The sequence below is a fragment of the Nylanderia fulva genome, unplaced genomic scaffold (assembly GCF_048542155.1).
Source record: "Nylanderia fulva isolate GAGA-0341 unplaced genomic scaffold, ASM4854215v1 Scaffold906, whole genome shotgun sequence".
NCBI classification, from domain to species: domain Eukaryota; kingdom Metazoa; phylum Arthropoda; class Insecta; order Hymenoptera; family Formicidae; genus Nylanderia; species Nylanderia fulva.
In genome coordinates this window covers 1-20,484 of record NW_028191033.1, presented here as the reverse complement: position 1 = coordinate 20,484, position 20,484 = coordinate 1, and the positions used below count along the sequence as shown (strand labels likewise).

At 45.8% G+C, this 20,484-nt stretch overlaps 2 protein-coding genes and 1 pseudogene across 2 annotated transcripts; all 3 read right to left on the bottom strand.

Moving 5' to 3' along the window:
* Window positions 1-2,739: 2,739 nt before the first annotated feature.
* On the bottom strand, window positions 2,740-4,285 carry LOC114930939 (uncharacterized; annotated as a pseudogene).
* A 5,521-nt stretch (window positions 4,286-9,806) lies between these two features.
* Window positions 9,807-12,536, bottom strand: LOC114940747 (uncharacterized). The gene has a single exon (XM_029315497.2). It carries the CDS (start codon window positions 12,534-12,536, stop codon window positions 9,807-9,809), a length of 2,730 nt encoding a protein of 909 aa, XP_029171330.2.
* Window positions 12,533-14,949, bottom strand: LOC146719643 (uncharacterized). The gene is made up of 2 exons (XM_085489904.1): window positions 12,723-14,949; window positions 12,533-12,633 (listed from the first exon to the last, which is right to left on the bottom strand). The coding sequence occupies exons 1-2, from the start codon at window positions 14,947-14,949 to the stop codon at window positions 12,533-12,535; spliced, it is 2,328 nt and encodes a 775-aa protein (XP_085346030.1).
* Between the last annotated feature and the right edge of the window lie 5,535 nt (window positions 14,950-20,484).

The following is a 20,484-nucleotide window of genomic DNA, read 5'->3' as shown; positions in this document are numbered from 1 at the left end:
CCTGACCGATCCATTCGTGGATCGGCCAAGGAGAACAAGAAGTCCCACATAACCATCCGCTCTCTTCCCGGAGAGCGGTAGTATCCATGAGGATTCCCACTGCGTTAAAAAAAAAAAAAAAAAGGGTGTAACGAAGCACTTTTCCCGACGCCACGGATCGGCTCGCCGGTGCCAGGATTCGGGAAGAGGGGAGACTCAGATTCACAATGACACACGGTTGCTCTGGTAAAAGTAGAGTTTATTCGGAGCCACCTTCCTGTGGTTCTCCCGTGATTCAAACCATTATACACAGCATAGTATAATCGGACGAAACGCGACCAGATGATACGGACGCGGACACAACTTATTACTAGAAGTTACCGATAGGAAGATTACGGACAAAACGCGGCCAGATTATACGGACGCGGACACGACTTATACCTAAAGTTTCCAACGCGGACACGCGTACGGGCGCCCTGAGAAGGGCGAGCTCCGTCGGGCGCCGTTGACTTTCGGGTAGGACCCGGTGATCGAGGACGCTCGGCCTGCACGACGAGAACGCTCGTCGGCCGGGGTGATTTCCGGACAGGACCCGGTGACCGAGAACGCTCGGCCTGCACGACGAGAACGCTCGTCGGCCGGGGTGATTTACGGACAGGACCCGGTGACCGAGAACGCTCGGCCTGCACGACGAGAACGCTCGTCGGCCGGGGTGATTTACGGACAGGACCCGGTGACCGAGGACGCTCGGCCTGCACGACGAGAACGCTCGTCGGCCGGGGTGATTTCCGGACAGGACCCGGTGACCGAGAATGCTCGGCCTGCACGACGAGAACGCTCGTCGGCCGGGGTGATTTACGGACAGGATCCGGTGACCGAGAACGCTCGGCCTGCACGACGAGAACGCTCGTCGGCCGGGGTGATTTGGAGTGTGGGAGTTGAGGAGTGATCCCTGAGTACGCTCGAGGGACCAGGACGGGACTGGTGCCGAAGTCTCGGCTGCGCCGCTCTTTATACCCGTCGGCTACCCCACTCTAAGACTAGCTTGGAGGGGGTCGAGTGACGGGTGGGGGCGAAAAGGCGGATTCCCAACGTGTTCGTGTGGTGGCCCCGAAAGGGACCGTTTACATGAGCGCGGGCGATTAGTGACGGTTAATCGGGTCGTCACAAGGGTACGTGTGAATAAGTGTGGGATATGTGTGCGTGTATGGAATGTGTGAGTGTGTGTGGAGTGTGTGTAGAGTATGGGTGTGTAAGGTGTGTGTGAGGTACGTGTGAGCATGTGTGCGATGTGTGTGAGCGTGTATGGGTGTGTGTGTGGGATGTGTATGGGTGTGTGTGTGTGTGTGGAGTGTGTGGGGGAGAAGGGTATATGTGAGTATGTGTGGGATGTGTGTGTGTATGGAATGTGTGAGTATGTGTGAAGTGTGTGTAGAGTATGGGTGTGTGTAAGCGTGTGTGGGGTACGCGTGAGCATGTGTGCGATGTGTGTGAGCGTGTATGGGTGTGTACGGGGTGTATATATGTATGTGTGAAAAGTATGTGTACATAGGGTGGTGTATGTGTGAGAAGTGTGTGTGGGGAGGGCATGTGTGTGTGTATGAGTGCGTATAGGATATGTGTGATGTGCATGGTGTGTGCGGAGGTGTGTAATGTATAAGTGTGGATGTATAAATGTGTAGTATATATATATATATATATAATTTATATGCGGGGGGAGGTGTTTTTAAGAATGTGTGTAAGTATGTATATAATGTGTGTCTGTCATACACATCCCACACACACATACTGATCTCATTCATATATATTCCATACACACTCACACATATCCGATACACACTTCACACACATACATTCCATACATACTCACACTTCATACACACTCACTCCATACACTCACACACATTCTTCACACACATACTGATCTCATTTATACACATTCCATACACACTCACTTTATACACTCACACATTCCACACACATACTGATCTTATTCATGCACATTCCATACATACTCACACATATCTGATACACACTCCATACACAGTCACACTTCATATACACACTCACACACACCCCACACATGCACACACCATCACACTCATACATACCCCATACATACCTTATTCATATATACACATTCCACACACACACTCACACATACACATACACTCGCGCGCACCCTATACAAACACATATCCTATACACATTCCACATACTCACACACACTCCACACACATTCACACACTCCATACACGCTCACACACATCCCACACATACTCACTCATACCCTTTCCACACATACACACACACACACACACACACATCTTACACACATACACACACACACATGTACACACACAAAGTGTAAGTCCGACCTTGTAACTTTCCTGTGGGTATTACCAATACCGACAATAAATGTGAGGTTTTTTAAAAAGGCCTGAAAATGCTGTTTATTTCAAAAAGTTGATATATATATATATAACGTCATTACTTGAATTAAATATTTTTTTTAAGAGAATTAGCAGACTTAGTAAGCATCATTTATTGATACTTTTGAATAACATATATATATATAAAAACTCATAATGAAAAGAAACAGTGCAGACTATATGAATTTAGAACACAAAAATTTAAAAACTTAAGTATTAATTATTCAATAAAAAATTAGGAAAAGAAAAATATTTTTGTTATATTAATAGACTCTAGCTACTATAGAAAAAAATTATAATGAAAATAAATCATAAGCATCTGAAACATTTAAATGACTTGCGGATTTGTTTCTTCGGAATCTTTTTGTCTGCTAAGCCTCTGACCACCTTGGCGAAACCATTCTTTTGTGACATCTTCAAATTCTTTGCTTGTGAATTGATGTTGACCGGAAATTGTTGCTGAAATATTACAATACACTAAATTAAATTTTATTTTATAAACTTGTTTATAAAAATAAATATAAAAATATATTTTACCTAGTATTCCCATTAATATATACTTTAAGCTACTAATTTTAAAATGATTTTGTAATCCTTTCCAATATGATTCTTTGGCAACTTCATTGGAAAATAAAGGTATATGCGAATTAAATTTTCCTTGGCGGACCTTCCGCCTATGCGAGATATATACAGCATCTTTAGAAATAAAACATACCAAAAATACAATTTCTATTGTTCTATTTAGATGAAATTTGTTGTACTCATCTACATTTTCTGATAAACGGTTTTCAAAAGCTGTTACTTCATTTATATTTTTAAATGGAAAAAATTGATGTATATTTGATGTATCCGTGACAGATGCTTTGGATTTATGTTGATTATTTTGTTTTTCTATATTTGTTAAATGAACATTTAGTATTCATTCTTGTATTCCTAATGTAACTGTAGTTATAGCTGTATATATATTCTTAAAATGACCTGAAAAATTAATAGTATTGAATAAACAGTGCCAAAAATAGATATAAAGTATATTATAAGACAATAAGATTATAAGACAAAAATAAATACAATACCTTCCATTTTTTCGAATCCATCTGATATTAACGTATGTACATCCTGTATACCTAAAAATTAACATTAAAGAAATATTAGATTATTCACATAATAAACAATAATAATAACTGTAATAACTGTAATAAAAAAACTTATATTATGAAAATAATATAAGTAAATTGAATTAAAGAATTTAAAAATAAAAATTACTTTTAAGTGATACTAAAATTCCATCAAGAATCTCCAGGTCAATATCATTGCTGACAACTGATGAATTAATAACAGTTGCGATAGATTGACTTTTGTTAATTGATTGCGAGGCATTTGTATTTACAGTAAGATTTGGTGGATTTGGTATAACTAAACGTGAGTCATCAGAATCAGATTCTGACTCATCGTGAGAAACAGTTTTATTCAACTGTCTTGTGCGGACTTCTTTATTTCATTTATATTGCTTTCCTTATTTGAAGAATAGTTTGTTGCTCTCTGTCTAGCTTCTTCTAATAAATCTAAATTGAGACAAAATCGTATTTAGAAATTACATTATTTTTTAAAAATATTAAAAAAACAATTTCATAAATTCTACAATAAAATATAACTTACCATAATATCCATGAAATTTAATGGGATAAGATTCCCATTTAGGATCATCAATAACAGGTGGAATTTGTTTTATAATAAAGGTATTTACATTTTTTTACCAACAGCCACCAGCATTCTTTTAAATTGGAAGAAAGCCATAAAGATGGAACTTCTGATACAATTTCTTCTTCATTATTTCCATCGCTTGGAAAAGTAACGACAGCGAAATTTTTCGCCATTATTAATAATCTGTTAAAAAATTAAGTAATTGTTAAGTAATTGTTAAGTAATTGTTAAGTAATTTAATATTTAATATTGTTTTTAATTATAGATTATATCAATATATAAGTACTCGCCATTAACATATTTCTTGTTGATGATAGATTAGATTAGATACGTTTATTGTTGCCCCAATTGGAGGTTACAAGGCGCTTTTTTCCTGTTTAAAGGAGCGATTCCAAACCTTTATGCGTTCATTTACATACAATCCTTAACCTATAACTTAAACCTAATTAATATAGACAATTATATATATAAATGATACGCTACGCCGCTCCGCTTCGCCGCCTACTACGCCTTTTCTCGCATTTCTACCCTATCTACTTCCTACCAACTCTTCCACACACACGACCTCTTTACCCTAGCCTTTCTTATCCTACGCCTTCTTATTTACTACTTTCGCATTCTTATGTATTACTTAACCTATGTGGGACCTCCGCTTCCGGTTACTGCTATCCTTTCTCACTTCTTTCACTCATTCCCTCTCTCTCTCTCTCTTCCTTCTCTCACACCCACTCTTCCCCTCTCTCTCTTCCCTCAACTCTTGTCCTCCCTCTTCCCCCTTCCCTCCTTTTCCATCCTTCCCTTCCCCTTTCCCTCTTGCTTTCTCTAACCTTTTTAACCACATTTCCCCTTCTCCCTCCTCTCCTAGCACCTCTTTCACCATTTCCTGCCAGCTCTCTTCCCTTCCCCATTCCATGCATTCCTCCCACACATGCTTCCACGGAGGAGTTTGCTGCGGAGGAGACCGCGTTGGAGAGGACTGCGGCGAGACGGGATGCGGCGGTGCGAGGGCACGAGGGCGCCTCGTCCGCTCTCCTCGGAAATTTAGAACGCGCCGAGTTAAATCTTTTGCGGAGAGAGAAGGATCTGTGGGAGAGAGAGAGAGAGATCATTTTTTCAAAGGGAGAGAGAGCTGTTTCGCGGCTCTTCGGTGGCATCAGCGGGATCGTCCGGTGGTGAAAGTTTTAGGGGTGTCAAGGAGTTGTTGCCGGAATTCGACGGAAGTGAGAATACGTTTTGGAGGTGGAGGAGTCAGCTCGGACTTCTCAGGGACACCTATCGTCTTGACGAAGGCGCTACCAGGATCCTGATCGGCTCTCGTTTGAAGGGATGGGCATTGACCTGGTTCTACTCCAAAACCGAACACCTTGCATTGGGAATGGAGGAGCTGCTGGAAGAAATGGCGCGAATGTTCGACTTGCGTCCGGCGAGGATCACGCTCCGGAGAAAATTTGAGGCTCGCATGTGGAGGGGCGACGAGCCATTTAGCAATTATTATCACGAAAAGGTGATTCTTGCTAATCGTGTCCCGGTGGCTGAGGACGAGCTTCTTGATCATGTGATTGAGGGCATTACGAACGTGCAATTGCGGAACCAGGCGCGTCTGATGAGGTTCCGGTCGGGAGCGGAACTGCTGGAGGCCTTCGAGAGCATCGTGTTCGAGCGCAGAGACAGGATGATGGGGCCGCCCGGAGGAGCGAGACCCGCTGTCGGCGAGGGACTAGGAGCGGCGTTGGGCCCGGGACGGGCGGAGAGCCGGGGAGGCAGGGTGAGGCCAGATGCGGATGGTGGAGCCGGGCAACCGGGATTAGAGCGGACGCGGTGTTTCCGCTGCGGTGAGGTAGGCCATATCGCGGCACGTTGCGGGCGGCCGCCGACGGGTCGCGCGTGTTATGTTTGCGGGGCGTCGGGACACTTGGCGGCGGGGTGTCCTGGGCGTGGACGGCCGGCGGTGGCGGGTCCGACGGCGGGATCGACGGAGATCGTGTTGGCGGACGCAGTTCGGCCCGCCGCGCTTCCTGGACCGTACATTGTAAGTGTGGATATTTTAGCGGCGGATGAGGGCGCAGATTTTAATTATACCGACGGCGCGGTGGTTGATTCGGGATCACCGGTCAACCTAATAAGAAGTAGTAGCGTCCCAGAAAAATTGTGTTCACTGGTCGATCAGAGCGCAAATCAATTTCGCGGTATTAACGGTTTGTTATATCCCCCAAAGATATACAATAGATATAACTATTAAAAGGTAACTAATATTAAGAAATGGGTACTCGTATTACATCCGCAATTACGACAGACACTGACCGCGTTAAAAAACGCATACAATGCGAGATATACGCGGAATAGAAATTGGTCAACGTGCAAGCAAAGCAGAAGGACTTTGAATCTGCTTCGCTTGCACCTAGATTCTCGATCGGGGAAACCTGTTGCCAGGCACCCCTTCCGATCGGGAAAACTCCAAAAAACAACGATATAAAAAGAGAGTAGAGACGCGACAACTCGCTCAGTCGCAGACACAAATAATCGCTCTAACCACGATCCCGCTAACCGCGCGCGCACTTAGCATCGACTCGCAGTTGTGCGCGATACGCGGAGTAATAGAAAGTCAGTGCCGCACACTCGTTAAAGCTTCAGTGTATTATTGGTGATAAATAATAACCAAGTGGTTGAAGTTGAATAAAAATTTTAATACGAAAAGTGTAGTGCATTTTCTACAAACACCCGACAAGTCCTGACGCCCCGGATTCCCATCCCAATTTGGCGCGACCCCCTGGTGTCTCTCCCGAGGCACACAACAAATTGGTGGCAGCGGTGGGATTGCGCCGAAGGACCGTCAGGAACTACTCGGAGGAAGACCTGAAAAATACAGCAGTATTAATAATCAGGCACGTCGAACCTAATAATCGAACGGGAAGCGAACAAAACAGAAGCCGACGTATAAGCAGCAGCGTGCCGTACGTACAAGAAGACACACACACACACGGACAACGCATCAGCCGTCGGGAAGTAGGCCATCACCTAAGGACGCGACCTACGACAACACGGACAACGCATCGCACCGTACAACGACCCGCCGGATCACCTTACAACACCGGACCGCCAGCCGTATCAACACTGCCGAGCAATGATCTGCAGCGTCAGCGAGCGAGCGATAGTAATGGTAGCCGTATTAATGTAAGTCCGAATCAAACTTTTTATATATAAACTGCATGAATGTCGGAGGAAAGCGAAACACCCCGACAAGCGATAGCAAATAAATCGTGGTTACATAGCGACTCAGCCGACCGATCAATCAAAGCACTACCGATAACCTTAGAAAACCTCGAAAAAGTGCGAATAAAATTAGAGGCATATTATTCAGGAGAGAGCGACTCCGAATCATATACTCACGGGAAAGCCGAACGCAAATTTCCGTTTAACATTTTTGACGAAAGTTTATTTGAAAAAGGGGAAACCGACACCGTTAAAAAATTAAGAAAAGAAAAGTAACGAACGCGTAAGACGAACTCCTAGCAACGGGTCACAACGCGGGGAATCCTTGCTTACATCATACGATAGTAGTATTTTCGATCCGAGCGAGTATCAGGACATGCTGCGAACACCGCCTAACGGTGGCATGGATGTGTCCGAGAGTGCCATCGACCGCGAGATTGACCGTCTACACGGTACAATAGCTCGCGACAATACTCGACTGGTAAAAGCCGACGTACATGCACCACCCCCTAATAGCGAAATAGGAACAACTAACCCCCGCGATACCAGACGATACATAGATAGACGCGTTGACGAAATCGAGGTGCGCGAAACTCCTAATTATAGGGAGGCCGGAATAGATAACCCTATGCTACGTGAGATAATGAGAGGCATGCGAGAACTACGTAGGGAAATGCTCACGGAAATAAACATATCCTAAAAAAATCATAAAAATGAAAAGGTCAGGCCATGTTCAAAAGAAGGTACTCAAAAATTTAAACCTTTAAAAATTTAAACGATCTAATAATAAATTATCACGAAAAGTAACTGATATGTTATTCAAGGTGCCAGTTCAAAGTGAACATACGTAAAGTGTATATTATCTAAATTTAGTAATAATATATTACCATGAAAAGTAACTGTGATATTTTATTCAAGGTGCAAGTTCACATTGAATATACATACATATAAGTAAAACTGATTACAATTTGATTCTAGAAAATAAGTGCGATATGTTATTCTTAGTGCACAAAATATAATAGTCGTTTATAGAGATTTGATTTGAAATTCATACTAGCCCGTACAATGAAAAATAATTGCTCGTAATTCCAGAGTACCAATTTGTTAATGACTCAGAAAAATAACATGGCGGCCTGCTCTCAAAAAACTATGATGTTTCTCGATGTCCATTTAGAAATAATGTCGAAGCTCTTACAGAATAATTACTACAACATTTGAAGTACGAAAAGTATTACATTAGAAGAAGATTAGATTAGAATAAGAATTCAACGTATTTTTAAAAGCTCTACACACACAACGAAGTGAATATACAAAACTATATACAAATACCTTTTTCTTCTGTGTTTCTGAAGAAAATTGTAAGTCAAATGAAACCTTGCACTTTGAGAACCATGTCACTTACTTTTCAGAGTCAAATTGATAAATTTGTTTTGTATATTTTAATGATATTTATTTCTCACTTGTATCTTGAATAATTAATATGTAATTTTTTATTGTATATTACGACAAATAATCAGTAAACTTTTTAAGCGTATAGCTTTATTGTAGTTGACCTGAGAACTGTACATTTATAAATTTTACTTAATATACACCCGTTTCGAGCAACAAGGCAAAGTTTTCTGATCAATAACTTACTCCCTGAAAATACGGTATAACACAAATCGGAAGTTGATACGAAAATTCGAAATTTTACTAAAGAAAGATTGAAGGTTTTTAATTTATACAATTTTCACAACTCTTATTTCAATTATTTATTCTACCCATCGAACGTTTTTTGAGAGCAGGCCGCCATGTTATTTTTCTGAGTCATTAACAAATTGGTACTCTGGAATTACGAGCAATTATTTTTCATTGTACGGGCTAGTATGAATTTCAAATCAAATCTCTATGTTAGCGACTCGCCGTGCGAATTTTCGCCGGTTGGAGGACGGCCGGTGGATTGCGCGGATTAGAGGGTGGAGATTCAAAAGAATGCTTTACACGTCACTTGTCTTTATTCACGGCACGCGAATCTGTGCCGTCGTTAACTGACACAGAAAACACAAATTACAAAAAAAAGAAAGTACAAAGATATATTTCTCGTTGTCTCGATAATTGACGCGCATGGTACCGCTCGTCGTGCCAGTATCAGACTGGCCCTTTTGGTCGCGAAAAGGAATTTCGAAAAAAGCCCCCCTCCCTCGCTTCGAGCTCCTCGATCCACCCGATCGCGAGGGAAAGGGGACCGTAGTTCTCGTAAACATTATCGAAAAATGACCATATAAGGCAATCGAAAGCGGCGTGTACCGAGCACCAAAATAAAATGTTTTGATGGCTCGAGTCGCAACCTTCCGAAAGCCTCGCGGTCATCGTGCCAACGTCGTCTGTAGTGCCAGCGGAGTTCTGCCGACACTCCAACATTCCGCCCGCCTCGTCCAGGGGACGAAATAGAAACCCTCGCCGCCCGCCGTACGACGCTCGCTCGAGGCCCAGGGGTCCTGTGGATTAGAGGTCCGGGGCGACCGGGAGCGGGCAGATCTTCGTGATCGGCCGCGTGAGCCGGGAGGTGGCCGTGTCGATGCTGACAACGCGAACTAGGCCGTCGACCCCTGGATGCACCTCGTGAACTCGCCCAAGGGCCCACTTTGATGGCGGCCGCAGCTCGTCCTTCAGCAGAACCAAGGTCCCTGGCTGGAGGTTGGCCTTGCAGTCCCTCCATTTGCCCAGTTGCTGAAGGTGCTGCAGATATTCTCGGGACCACCTGTACCAAAAATGGTCACGCATGTTAGTTAGAAGCCGCCATCGCGTTTGTACCTGATTCGGCGGATCCTCCAAGGTGGTTGGCTCTGGCACGTTAATCGGAGCTTCCCCGATTAAAAAGTGACCGGGGGTGAGCGCCGCAAAATCCGTCGGATCCGCGCTCAGTGGGTAGAGTGGCCTCGAGTTGAGACAGGCTTCGATCTGGCAGAGCAGCGTCGAGAGTTCCTCGTAGGTGAGAAGCTGGTCCCCCAGTACTCTTCGTAGGTGGTGCTTGGTCGATTTGACACCTGCCTCCCATAGCCCCCCGAAGTGCGGAGCTGCGGGGGGAATGAAGTTCCACTCGACCCCATCGGTGGCGAGGAGGGCTTGACACTCCTGGCCGAATTCCGCTGCTGCTCGAAACATCTTGCGGAGCTCCCTATCGGCGCTTCGGAAGTTGGTTCCGTGGTCGCTGACCAGACGTGCGCAGTGGCCTCGCCGTGCAACGAAGCGCCGGAATGCCGCCAGAAAGGCTTCCGTGGTGAGGTCTGATACGGCCTCCAAATGCACGGCTTTCGTGGACAGGCATACGAATAAACAGATGTATCCTTTGAAGGATTTTTGACCTCGACCCTTCGAGGCTCGTAGCTGGATAGGGCCTGCGTAGTCCACGCCGGCGGATATGAAGGGACGTCCTGTCCGGACGCGATCAGCCGGGAGCTGACCCATCTGCTGCTGTAGCGTTTCGCCTCTGAAGCGGGCGCATCGGACGCAGCGGTGAATCTCGGAGCGGATCAGCGAACTGGCGTGAATAATCCAGTACGTCCGTGCCAGGATGCTTCGAGTCAACTGATGTCCGCCATGAAGAGTGCGCAGATGCGCGTCTCGGACCAGCAGCAGTGCCAAGTGATTGCCCTTGGCCAGTACGATCGGGTGCTTCTCGCTGTAGGCCAGGGGCGAGTGTTCAAGTCGCCCCCCGACTCGTATCAGTCCATCCCGTCCTAGGATGGGTCTGAGCGCCAGGAGATGTGATCGGCGCGGGAGGGGCGCATTGCGCGAGAGGGCCTCCAGCTCTCCCGCAAAGTCCTGTCCCTGCGCAATCCGCAGCCAACTGAGCCTGCAGTCGTTCAGTTCGGCGGTGGTCAGGTGAGTCGTTCTCGGTCGGGCCCCGCGGTGAAGTAACCTACGGCAGAATGCGGTGATGCGTACCAACCGGGTAAGGGAGGAGAAGCGTAACAAAAGGTCATTGACCGCTCCCTCGCCTCCGTCGGTAGCTGTCGCGTGCGCTCGGCACTCCTCTGACAGCTCCATGTCTTGACCCCGGTCCGCCGGCCAGGTGTCCTTGGGTCGTTCCAGCCAGCCCGGTCCTTTCCACCACAAGCGAAGTTGCGACAGCTCGATCGGGGTCAATCCTCGCGTGGCAGCGTCCGCCGGGTTTTCTGAAGTGGGGACGTAATGCCAGCGCTCGGCTGGCACCGTCTCTTGGAGCGCAGCAACCCGATGGGCGACAAATGGCTTCCAGCGGGAAGGATGAGCCCGCAGCCATGCCAACACGACCTTGGCGTCCGTCCAGGCGTATAGGTGCGAGAGAGGCACCCCTAGGCCATCGCTGGTGTTCCGTAGTAGGCGTGCTGTCAACAGGGCACCGCACAGCTCCAGTCGCGGCATAGAAACTGGCTTCACAGGGGCCACTTTGGTTTTCGCGACCAAGAGGTTGGAGACCAGGATGCCGTTGGAGTCAACACCCCGGATGTACACCGCAGCGGCGTACGCTCTTTCCGAGGCATCGGAGAAGCCGTGGAGCTCCACGAGGCGCTCGTTCGAGGTCCCTGTCCACCGCGGAATGTTGAGCTGATCCAGGTCTGGCAGCATAGCCAGAATGCGCGACCACCGCTCGCGCAATGGAGGCGGGATGGTTTGGTCCCAATCCAACCCGGCCATCCACAAGTCCTGGATGAGGATCTTGGCGCCTATGATCACGGGAGCCGCCCAGCCCGCCGGGTCAAAAAGTTTGGCTACAGCTGAGAGGATGGTGCGCTTGGTTGGATTCCCGACCTTCGACAGCGCGGGGACTGCTCGAAGGTGAAACTCGTCGTTCGCCGGGACCCAGAGAACTCCTAGGGCACCCACGCTGTCCACTCCAGAGATGAGTCGTTCGGCTCTGCCCACGGCCGGACACAACGCGGTGTGAGTACCTGCCCACTTGCTGAGTTGAAAGCCGCCGGCAGCGAGGAAGGGCCACAGTCTGCCGCTGGAGTTCGAGCGCGTCCTCCATCGAGTTTGCTCCCGCGAGGATGTCGTCCACGTAGGTGTTGGCCCGGAGTACAGCTGCTCCCAGGGGGAATCGATGGCCCTCGTCCTGCGCGAGCTGTAGCAGGGTTCTGATGGCCAGGTACGGCGCGGGGGCTGTGCCATAGGTGACGGTGGTGAGTCGGTAGTTTTGCACCAACGCCGCCAGATCCGCCCGCCATAAGATCCGCTGAAGGTCAAGGTCATGCGGATGCACCCGGATCTGTCTGAACATCTTCACGATGTCCGTCGTGAAGGCGAATCGATGTAGACGCCAGCGTGTGAGGACCAGCCATAGGTCCGCCTGCAGCTTCGGTCCCGGGATCAGCACGTCGTTCAATGAGACTCCCGTGGTGGTCCGGAAGGAGGCGTTGAAAACGACCCTGATTTTACCTTCCGGGTCTGACGCCTTCACCACCGCATGGTGCGGCAGGTAGTATGGTTTGCCGATTGCCTCGCCGCGGGGTGCCGGTTCCATGTGCCCGCAGGAGGCGTAGGTCGTCAGGAAGTCGTGATATCGCTCCCTGAGCGACGGATCGCGCGTCAAACGACGCTCAGTGCTGAGGAGCATTCGCAAGGCCCCGTGGCGAGAAGACCCAAGAGCCGTCGTCGGGTGCTCCTTGCGAGGGAGCCGCACGATGTATCTTCCCTCAGCATCACGTGTGTGAGTCTCAGCGAACAGCCGCTCGCAACGAGACTCCTCTGGCGTGAGTATCGGCTGGGCGGCCACCTCTTCGAGCTCCCAAAACCTTCGGAGTTCCTGGTGAAGATCAGGCTGCGTGGTAGTATGGTGGACGGCGACTCGGCTTGGAAGAGGATCGGCGGGTCCAATAAGGGAACCCATCAGCACCCAACCGAAGACGGTAGAGTGAGCGGCTGGTTCCCCCGGCTGTCCACGCTTGACTCCTCCGTCGAGCAGTACGCCGTAGATATCGGCGCCTAGGACGGCGTCGACTGCCGCCGGTTTGTCGAAGGCCGGGTCGGCAAGCATGAGGCCCCGCAGGTGCGGCCATTCTCCTCTCGGAATGTGTTTTCCTGGTGTGAGGGCGGTGAGCCGAGGCAGGACCAGCGCCTTCGGCAGGGTGATCCGTACTGTTGGCGGTCGCTCCGTGCCGATCTCCATCGATACTGCGTGAGTCACTCGCCCGGTCGTCGCGCCCTGAAGTCCGGAAACCGTCACGTTCACTCGTCGGCGGGGTAGTCTCAGCTGCTGGGCTACGCGTTCCGAGATGAAGGACGCCTCCGATCCTGAGTCCAGGAGAGCGCGCACTGTCAACGATCGGCCCGATTCACCAAACACTCGAATAACCGCGGTCGCGAGGAGCACTGTGGTGGAGATAGAGCTGGTCAAGGCGGAGACCTTGGACGTCTCCACGTTACTCAGTTTGTCGGCGGAGTCGTCTGATGCCGTTTTTTCCCAAGCGGCAGGTTGTGGCGTCGTCTCCGGCTCTGTGTGCAGAAGCGTATAATGCTTCTCCTGGCAGTGGCAACAGCGGTGAATTGAAGGGCAAGCTCCGGCGGCGTGACCCTGTCCCAAGCAGTTGAAGCAGGCCTTCCTTTTGCGCACTTGCTCGCGGCGTTGCTCCGTCGAGTATGTCTTGAATCTCGGGCAGGAGCGCATGTGATGTTGCTCCCTGCACAGGGGGCACGGCGTGCCCTTGTGGTCACTCGCGGTCATGGCGTGAGACGCGACGTCGTCCTTGCGGCCCGTACGCTTCTGTTTCGAAGCGGAGCTGGAAGTCATCGGCGTCCGCAGATTAGAGGCATCCAACGCATGAGCCCGCGTGAGGAGGAACGCCTTGAGCTCCTCGAAATTAGGAAAGTCCCGACTCAATCGATGGCTTTCCCATAATAGCCTGGTGGCGGGATCCAGCTTCTCGACCAGAATATGGACGAACCAGTCGTCCCAGTGCTCCACTGGGCGGCCCATTGCCCTGAAGGAGCGCGAAGCCCGGTTGACCGCGCTAATCAGGCGGTTGATTTCCGCTGATGACGGCTTGGTTACCGGCGCGGCAGAGAGTATCACGCGCATGTGAGTCGCCAAGAGGACTCGCCGGTTATCGTAGCGCGTCACAAGTTCATCCCACGCCAGCGCGTATCCGTCGGAAGAGATTTCGATATTGGCGACGGCGGCCTCCGCGTCCCCGCTCAGGCTGGCCTTCAGATACTGCAGCTTCTGCGAGGGAGTGAGTCCCTCCACGTCATGGACCAGCGACTTGAAGAGGTCTCGGAAGCCTTCCCAGGCTAGCTGATCGCCGTCAAACCTCGGCAAGCTTATCTTCGGCAGCTGGATCTGGCGCAACACTGAACTTGCGGCACTTTGCCCGTCCGCGGATCTCGTCGTCGGCATAAAGGAAGTGATACGCGACTTCGTGGCTACGTAATTATACTCGGTCACCGCGTAAACGTCCTGCCGCATATAATCCGAAGAGTCTATTTTCTCGAAAGAGAGGATGGCATCGTGCGCATCCAGGAAGCGCGTCCAATATGACTCGAGCAACTCAAGGCGCGTGGTGAGATACGTGCGTGTCATTTTGTCCTTGCCGACTTTAATTAAATTGTCCCAGAAGCGCTCAATATATCCGGCAGTATTCATCTGTTTTTTAATTGCGAGATCCATCGCAGAACGTTACAAAAAAAAAGAGATGGCAAGATTGACAAGCGCGTTACGAAGCGCGATAGACCGCGTGAATTAGAGAGAGAAAGAACGAGAAAGAGAGAGAAGACGCGCACAGCTGATCGTGGCCCGAGGTCGTAGAGCCGGTAAGTGCGGGGTGCGGTACACGGCACTGTGGGCGCGGCAAGGTGCGCGGCACGGTACGCGGCACTATAGGCGCGGCAGGGTGCGCGGCACGGCACGCGGCACTATAGGCGCGGCAGGGTGCGCGGCACGGTACGCGGCACTATAGGCACGATGCACTAAACGAGCGGTTATTCACTGAAAAGGTCTTAGAGTTTTGTCTCACCCTCGCCATCCGGCTCGAAGGACCAAAAATGTTGGCGACTCGCCGTGCGAATTTTCGCCGGTTGGAGGACGGCCGGTGGATTGCGCGGATTAGAGGGTGGAGATTCAAAAGAATGCTTTACACGTCACTTGTCTTTATTCACGGCACGCGAATCTGTGCCGTCGTTAACTGACACAGAAAACACAAATTACAAAAAAAAGAAAGTACAAAGATATATTTCTCGTTGTCTCGATAATTGACGCGCATGGTACCGCTCGTCGTGCCAGTATCAGACTGGCCCTTTTGGTCGCGAAAAGAAATTTCGAGAAAAGCCCCCCTCCCTCGCTTCGAGCTCCTTGATCCACCCGATCGCGAGGGAAAGGGAACCGTAGTTCTCGTAAACATTATCGAAAAATGACCATATAAGGCAATCGAAAGCGGCGTGTACCGAGCACCAAAATAAAATGTTTTGATGGCTCGAGTCGCAACCTTCCGAAAGCCTCGCGGTCATCGTGCCAACGTCGTCTGTAGTGCCAGCGGAGTTCTACCGACACTCCAACACTCTATAAACGACTATTATATTTTGTGCACTAAGAATAACATATCGCACTTATTTTCTAGAATCAAATTGTAATCAGTTTTACTTATATGTATGTATATTCAATGTGAACTTGCACCTTGAATAAAATATCACAGTTACTTTTCATGGTAATATATTATTACTAAATTTAGATAATATACACTTTACGTATGTTCACTTTGAACTGGCACCTTGAATAACATATCAGTTACTTTTCGTGATAATTTATTATTAGATTGTTTAAATTTTTGAGTACCTTCTTTTGAACATGGCCTGACCTTTTCATTTTTATAATTTTTTTAGGATATCACTTACTTTTTAAAGTACAGATATATAGAGCAGCTTTCTAGTAATTCAAGTATCACAAATATATGTATTTTCGATTCTTATCACATAACTTTGTATAAGTAACAATTTATGCAATACAGTTCAAAATAATTGAAATATATGGTATATATGTACATATATAGAATATATAATTATATTATAGTATACATATATATTTTATTTAATCATATATGTAAATGTTTGTATAATTGTAATAACTTTTAACGATACATTGCACATTTATTTCAATTGCAACAGAATGAATTTATATTCTTGTATGAATATTGAAAATAAAGAATGGGCCCCTCCATCGCCCATTCTCATGAGAACGCAACCATATATTTTTCTTCGTCTCTCCGATTTTAACACGACATACATATTTCTGTCTGATAATTTTTTTCTTGATGATACTTTTTGAAATGTCATGAAGCCTAGGTCAAATTAGAAACTTATTGCACTCGTTTTAATGCAACGCTTACAGCAGCTTTTATAAAGCGCCAGAGCAGCCGATATTTTATTTTGGCGCTTACGGCAACTTTTATACAGCGCTAGAACAGTTGATGTTTTAATGTAGTGTTTACGGCAGCCTTTATACAGCGCCATTATTTAATCTGTTCTAAGAACAATATGTATGCCCCTTGTGCTCCTTTGGGCCATTTTTTCTTGAACACTTCCATATTATTAGAGTAATACCATTCCGATTTTGTGTCAGCTCTCAACATACACGTGTAGTGACCACGATTCATTTCTTCACCTTCGTGAAATATAGCGCTTATTAGCTTGTACTTTTTTTTATTAATCGTGATATTACTCGTCGGCACGGCGGTAATCCGATTGTTGATAATTTTTTTAGAAGCACCGTTTACAAAAGTATATAAATTGAGCTGTATTACTACGACGGATAAAGTTGATTCGATTACGGTTTTTTTTTCAACACGGTGCCCTTACATTCGTTACAATTGCCGTTTATCGTTTCCCATTTAGAAAATTCTACATTAATCAAACTTTGTAGAGTGACACCTTTTTTCCTTTTTAATGTCGAATGTATAGGTAATATTAGCAAACTACTGCTTTCCAGCTTAGTTACATTGTAATTACATTTGACATTCGAGCAACATGTTACGTGCTTTAATTCGAGTTCTAATACATCATTGATGTCGGAATACGTCGACATTAGAGCCGTAAAAAATTCCGAAACATCTTGTTGTGTTCGTTCTTCGAAGCGTTTTCCGACAGATCTTCTAACCGCTTGAATGTTGCAATATTTACGTTCACCATACGCGCAGATGGCATCAGTCGATGCATTCGATGCTTTATTTTTCAGTATTTATTGCCTAATACGTACGCAATGAAACGCACATTGTAATATTACATTAGCGTAACACGAAACAGCATCGTTATTGCAAAGGCCATATATTTTCCACGTAACTATACTTTCTGGTTCCTCACAATCATAATTCTGCACATCATCAATGATATTAGGGATAGCCCATCGACGATCGTACATTTTCACAACCTTTTTCTCGGACGGATTGATTTGTGGCAGTTCAGATTTGAATATAGATCTCAGTCGATTATATTCTACAATGGCTCTCGAGTTTGCTTTAACTGATGCTGGATTGAAATTTATCAAATGTAGGCCTTCCAATTTACTTACTCGTGACAAATCTACATAGGCTTGACCATCACTAAATACAGTCGTTCCTAAATCCATCATTGCATTGTTACATGTAATTCCTTCGATTATAAATAATTCGACATTCTTTAATTTGTCTCTCAAAGTTTTCAAGACCATGTCTGACAATTGCGTATATTTTGGTGTAGATTCATGACTAACCGGTAGTTGAAACATTCTATGGATTGTCAAGCCATCGATATTGAATGCTGCGATACCCGTGGGAGCAGATATGGCAGTCGTTTTTTCCAAATTTATTCTGATCCAATGTTTAATCGTTTCAATTAGAAAACTTTTCCCTGTACCACCCTCGCCACTTACGTACAGTCGCAGAATCTGATTCTTATCTTGTAAAACTTGGCATACTCCATCAAAGACTCTTTTCTGATCTTTGTTCAATTGCGACATCATTTGCGATAAATCAATCGGGTCGTCAATCTTACCAAAATCTTCCAGATCTTTCATCGCGTCGTCAGCTTCTATCGGATTACAATCCAGTTCATCGTCATCGGATTTGTCTCTGTCTGCTGTTTTCAGATCATTTTCGCGCTTCTCGATTAATTCAGCAACGTTCTCGAAAGCTTTCTGTATTTCCTCGAGCCTTTCGTGATATTTCATTGCCTTCGTTAAAACAGACTCTGAATTCTTAAAGGCATCCGTGTAAGTCTCGAATGTACCTTTGAGTTCACTCAAATCTCTCCATGGTTTGAACAGAAGAAGCAGCGAGTAAAAGTATTTTTCGGGCTCAGTTTTTATATTAAATCGATAATGGTTAATTAAATAACCCTTTTTTCGTTTTTTTTTAAATAAACCCGATGCCAGTTTGTAACACTTGACTTCGTCATTATTTGACATCTGTTTCGTAATTTCCCAGAATCTGGCAAAATCGTACAAATTCAATGATTCTAATTCCTGAGGTCTATTTGGATAGTAATCATCGATGAGTGACGAACAGTAAATATTCGTAGAATTTTCATCGAGAGCTTTAATTTCATTAAATGTTTTAACTTTTCTATTTCTTACCTCATTAACATCGATCCATTTGACCATGGTATCATTATCCGTACCGTACAAGGGATTCCCTAATAGTGTATTCGCAGCTTCTAAAGCACCGCATTTTCTGTTATTTAATGAACGCATTGCAAAATTCCACAGTTTCGATGCCAAGGACTTATTCGAATCTATCACTTCAAAGTCTGTATTGCATTTTTCCGACTTTGTCGTGTATTTTGTTAAATACGAGTTTAAAAACTCTGATTTTTCTGCAATAAATTGTATGTCCATATTTCCCTCCCAGGCTAATTTGATAGACGGATTATAATCATTTATAAACCTTTCCGACTCCTTGCGAGGAAGATCGTACAATCTGCTCTTACTGCGTAAATTTTTTCTACCGACTATCGAAGTGATAACGTCTCTTAAAACGAAATTCTCAGTAACCGGCCGAGGAAAATCGAACCGACACTTTCTGTATATCTTAGTTTCCGTTTTTTTCGTACGCATGCAATACGAGTTATGTTTATGATTCTGATCACTTATTACCGTATCGTACAACGTTGGCGAAACATTTTCATCTGGAATTTCACACGTTACGTATTTTTGAATAAACGTAGCAACTTCTTCATCCGGCGATTTTCCTAATACTGGAGCATCTTTTATCCAAATCATACAATGCATGTGCTGGATATTTCTACGTTGATATTCCAGTCGCCAGAAGTAATGAATAACCTTTCCTATTGGATTATCGGACGAACAAATAAAATCAATCATGGCTTTGAATTTTATGCACATGAATCTAGAAGTACTTACAGGATCGTATGCGATTAGTTCGCTGATGCCTAACTTCTCTTTATCGGGATTCATATCTCGTAAATATTCACCCAAATCGGACCATTTCCATTCACTAGGACTCAAAGTCAAAAACCACGTCGCTGGACCGTAATGCAAAGTCATGCATTTTACATTATTGGACGATTGTCGCCAAAATTGATCCGTATTTCTCAATTTTGCGAAAATACTCATTAAATTCGATTCTAATTGGTAACCTTTCAATTCGTTCATGTATCTACCAGCAGTGTATCTCTCTCGTGGGTTAGTAACCATCATCGTATAATAGATACCATTTTTCTACTGTCGGTAGTTAGCATCATTGAGAAGGAAGAACAGATACTGCAGATTCAACCTGAATCTACTATGTTTCGACATCAATCGTGTTCTAATAAATAAATATTCCGGCAATGCAAAGTTTCTATCTTCTCGTTGTCCATTGACACCATCAGGATATAAATCAGGGAAACACATGACATCCAGATATTTATAACGATTATCCATTGGAAAATCTTTAATTTTCACCATTTGATAAAGCTTCAATGCAGATTCGTTATCGATTCTTTTCGCGTGTATTGGGTATATTGTATACTGATCGTTAATATCCGAATGTTCAGTGATTTGTGTGAGAAAAGCCGTACGTTTTAAAACGGTTTGATCATTATTATTTTTGTTTTGCTGTACATTGTACAAATTCAATGCTGGTAATTCCTCAACCACCTCATTTATTTCGTCATTGTCGCTTTCCTCATCGACAATTCTATATTCTGTTTTTTGCAACTTATCCTTTAATAGATCATC

Bases quoted from the DNA above. Each gene is read 5' to 3' on its own strand.
- LOC114940747 (XM_029315497.2), bottom strand. From the start codon at position 12,536: ATGACCTTGACCTTCAGCGGATCTTATGGCGGGCGGATCTGGCGGCGT.
- LOC146719643 (XM_085489904.1), bottom strand. From the start codon at position 14,949: ATGGATCTCGCAATTAAAAAACAGATGAATACTGCCGGATATATTGAG. The intron at 12,634-12,722 runs GTAAAATCAGGG...CCGAAGCTGCAG, and splicing joins GAAGGCGTCAGACCCGGAAG to GCGGACCTATGGCTGGTCCT.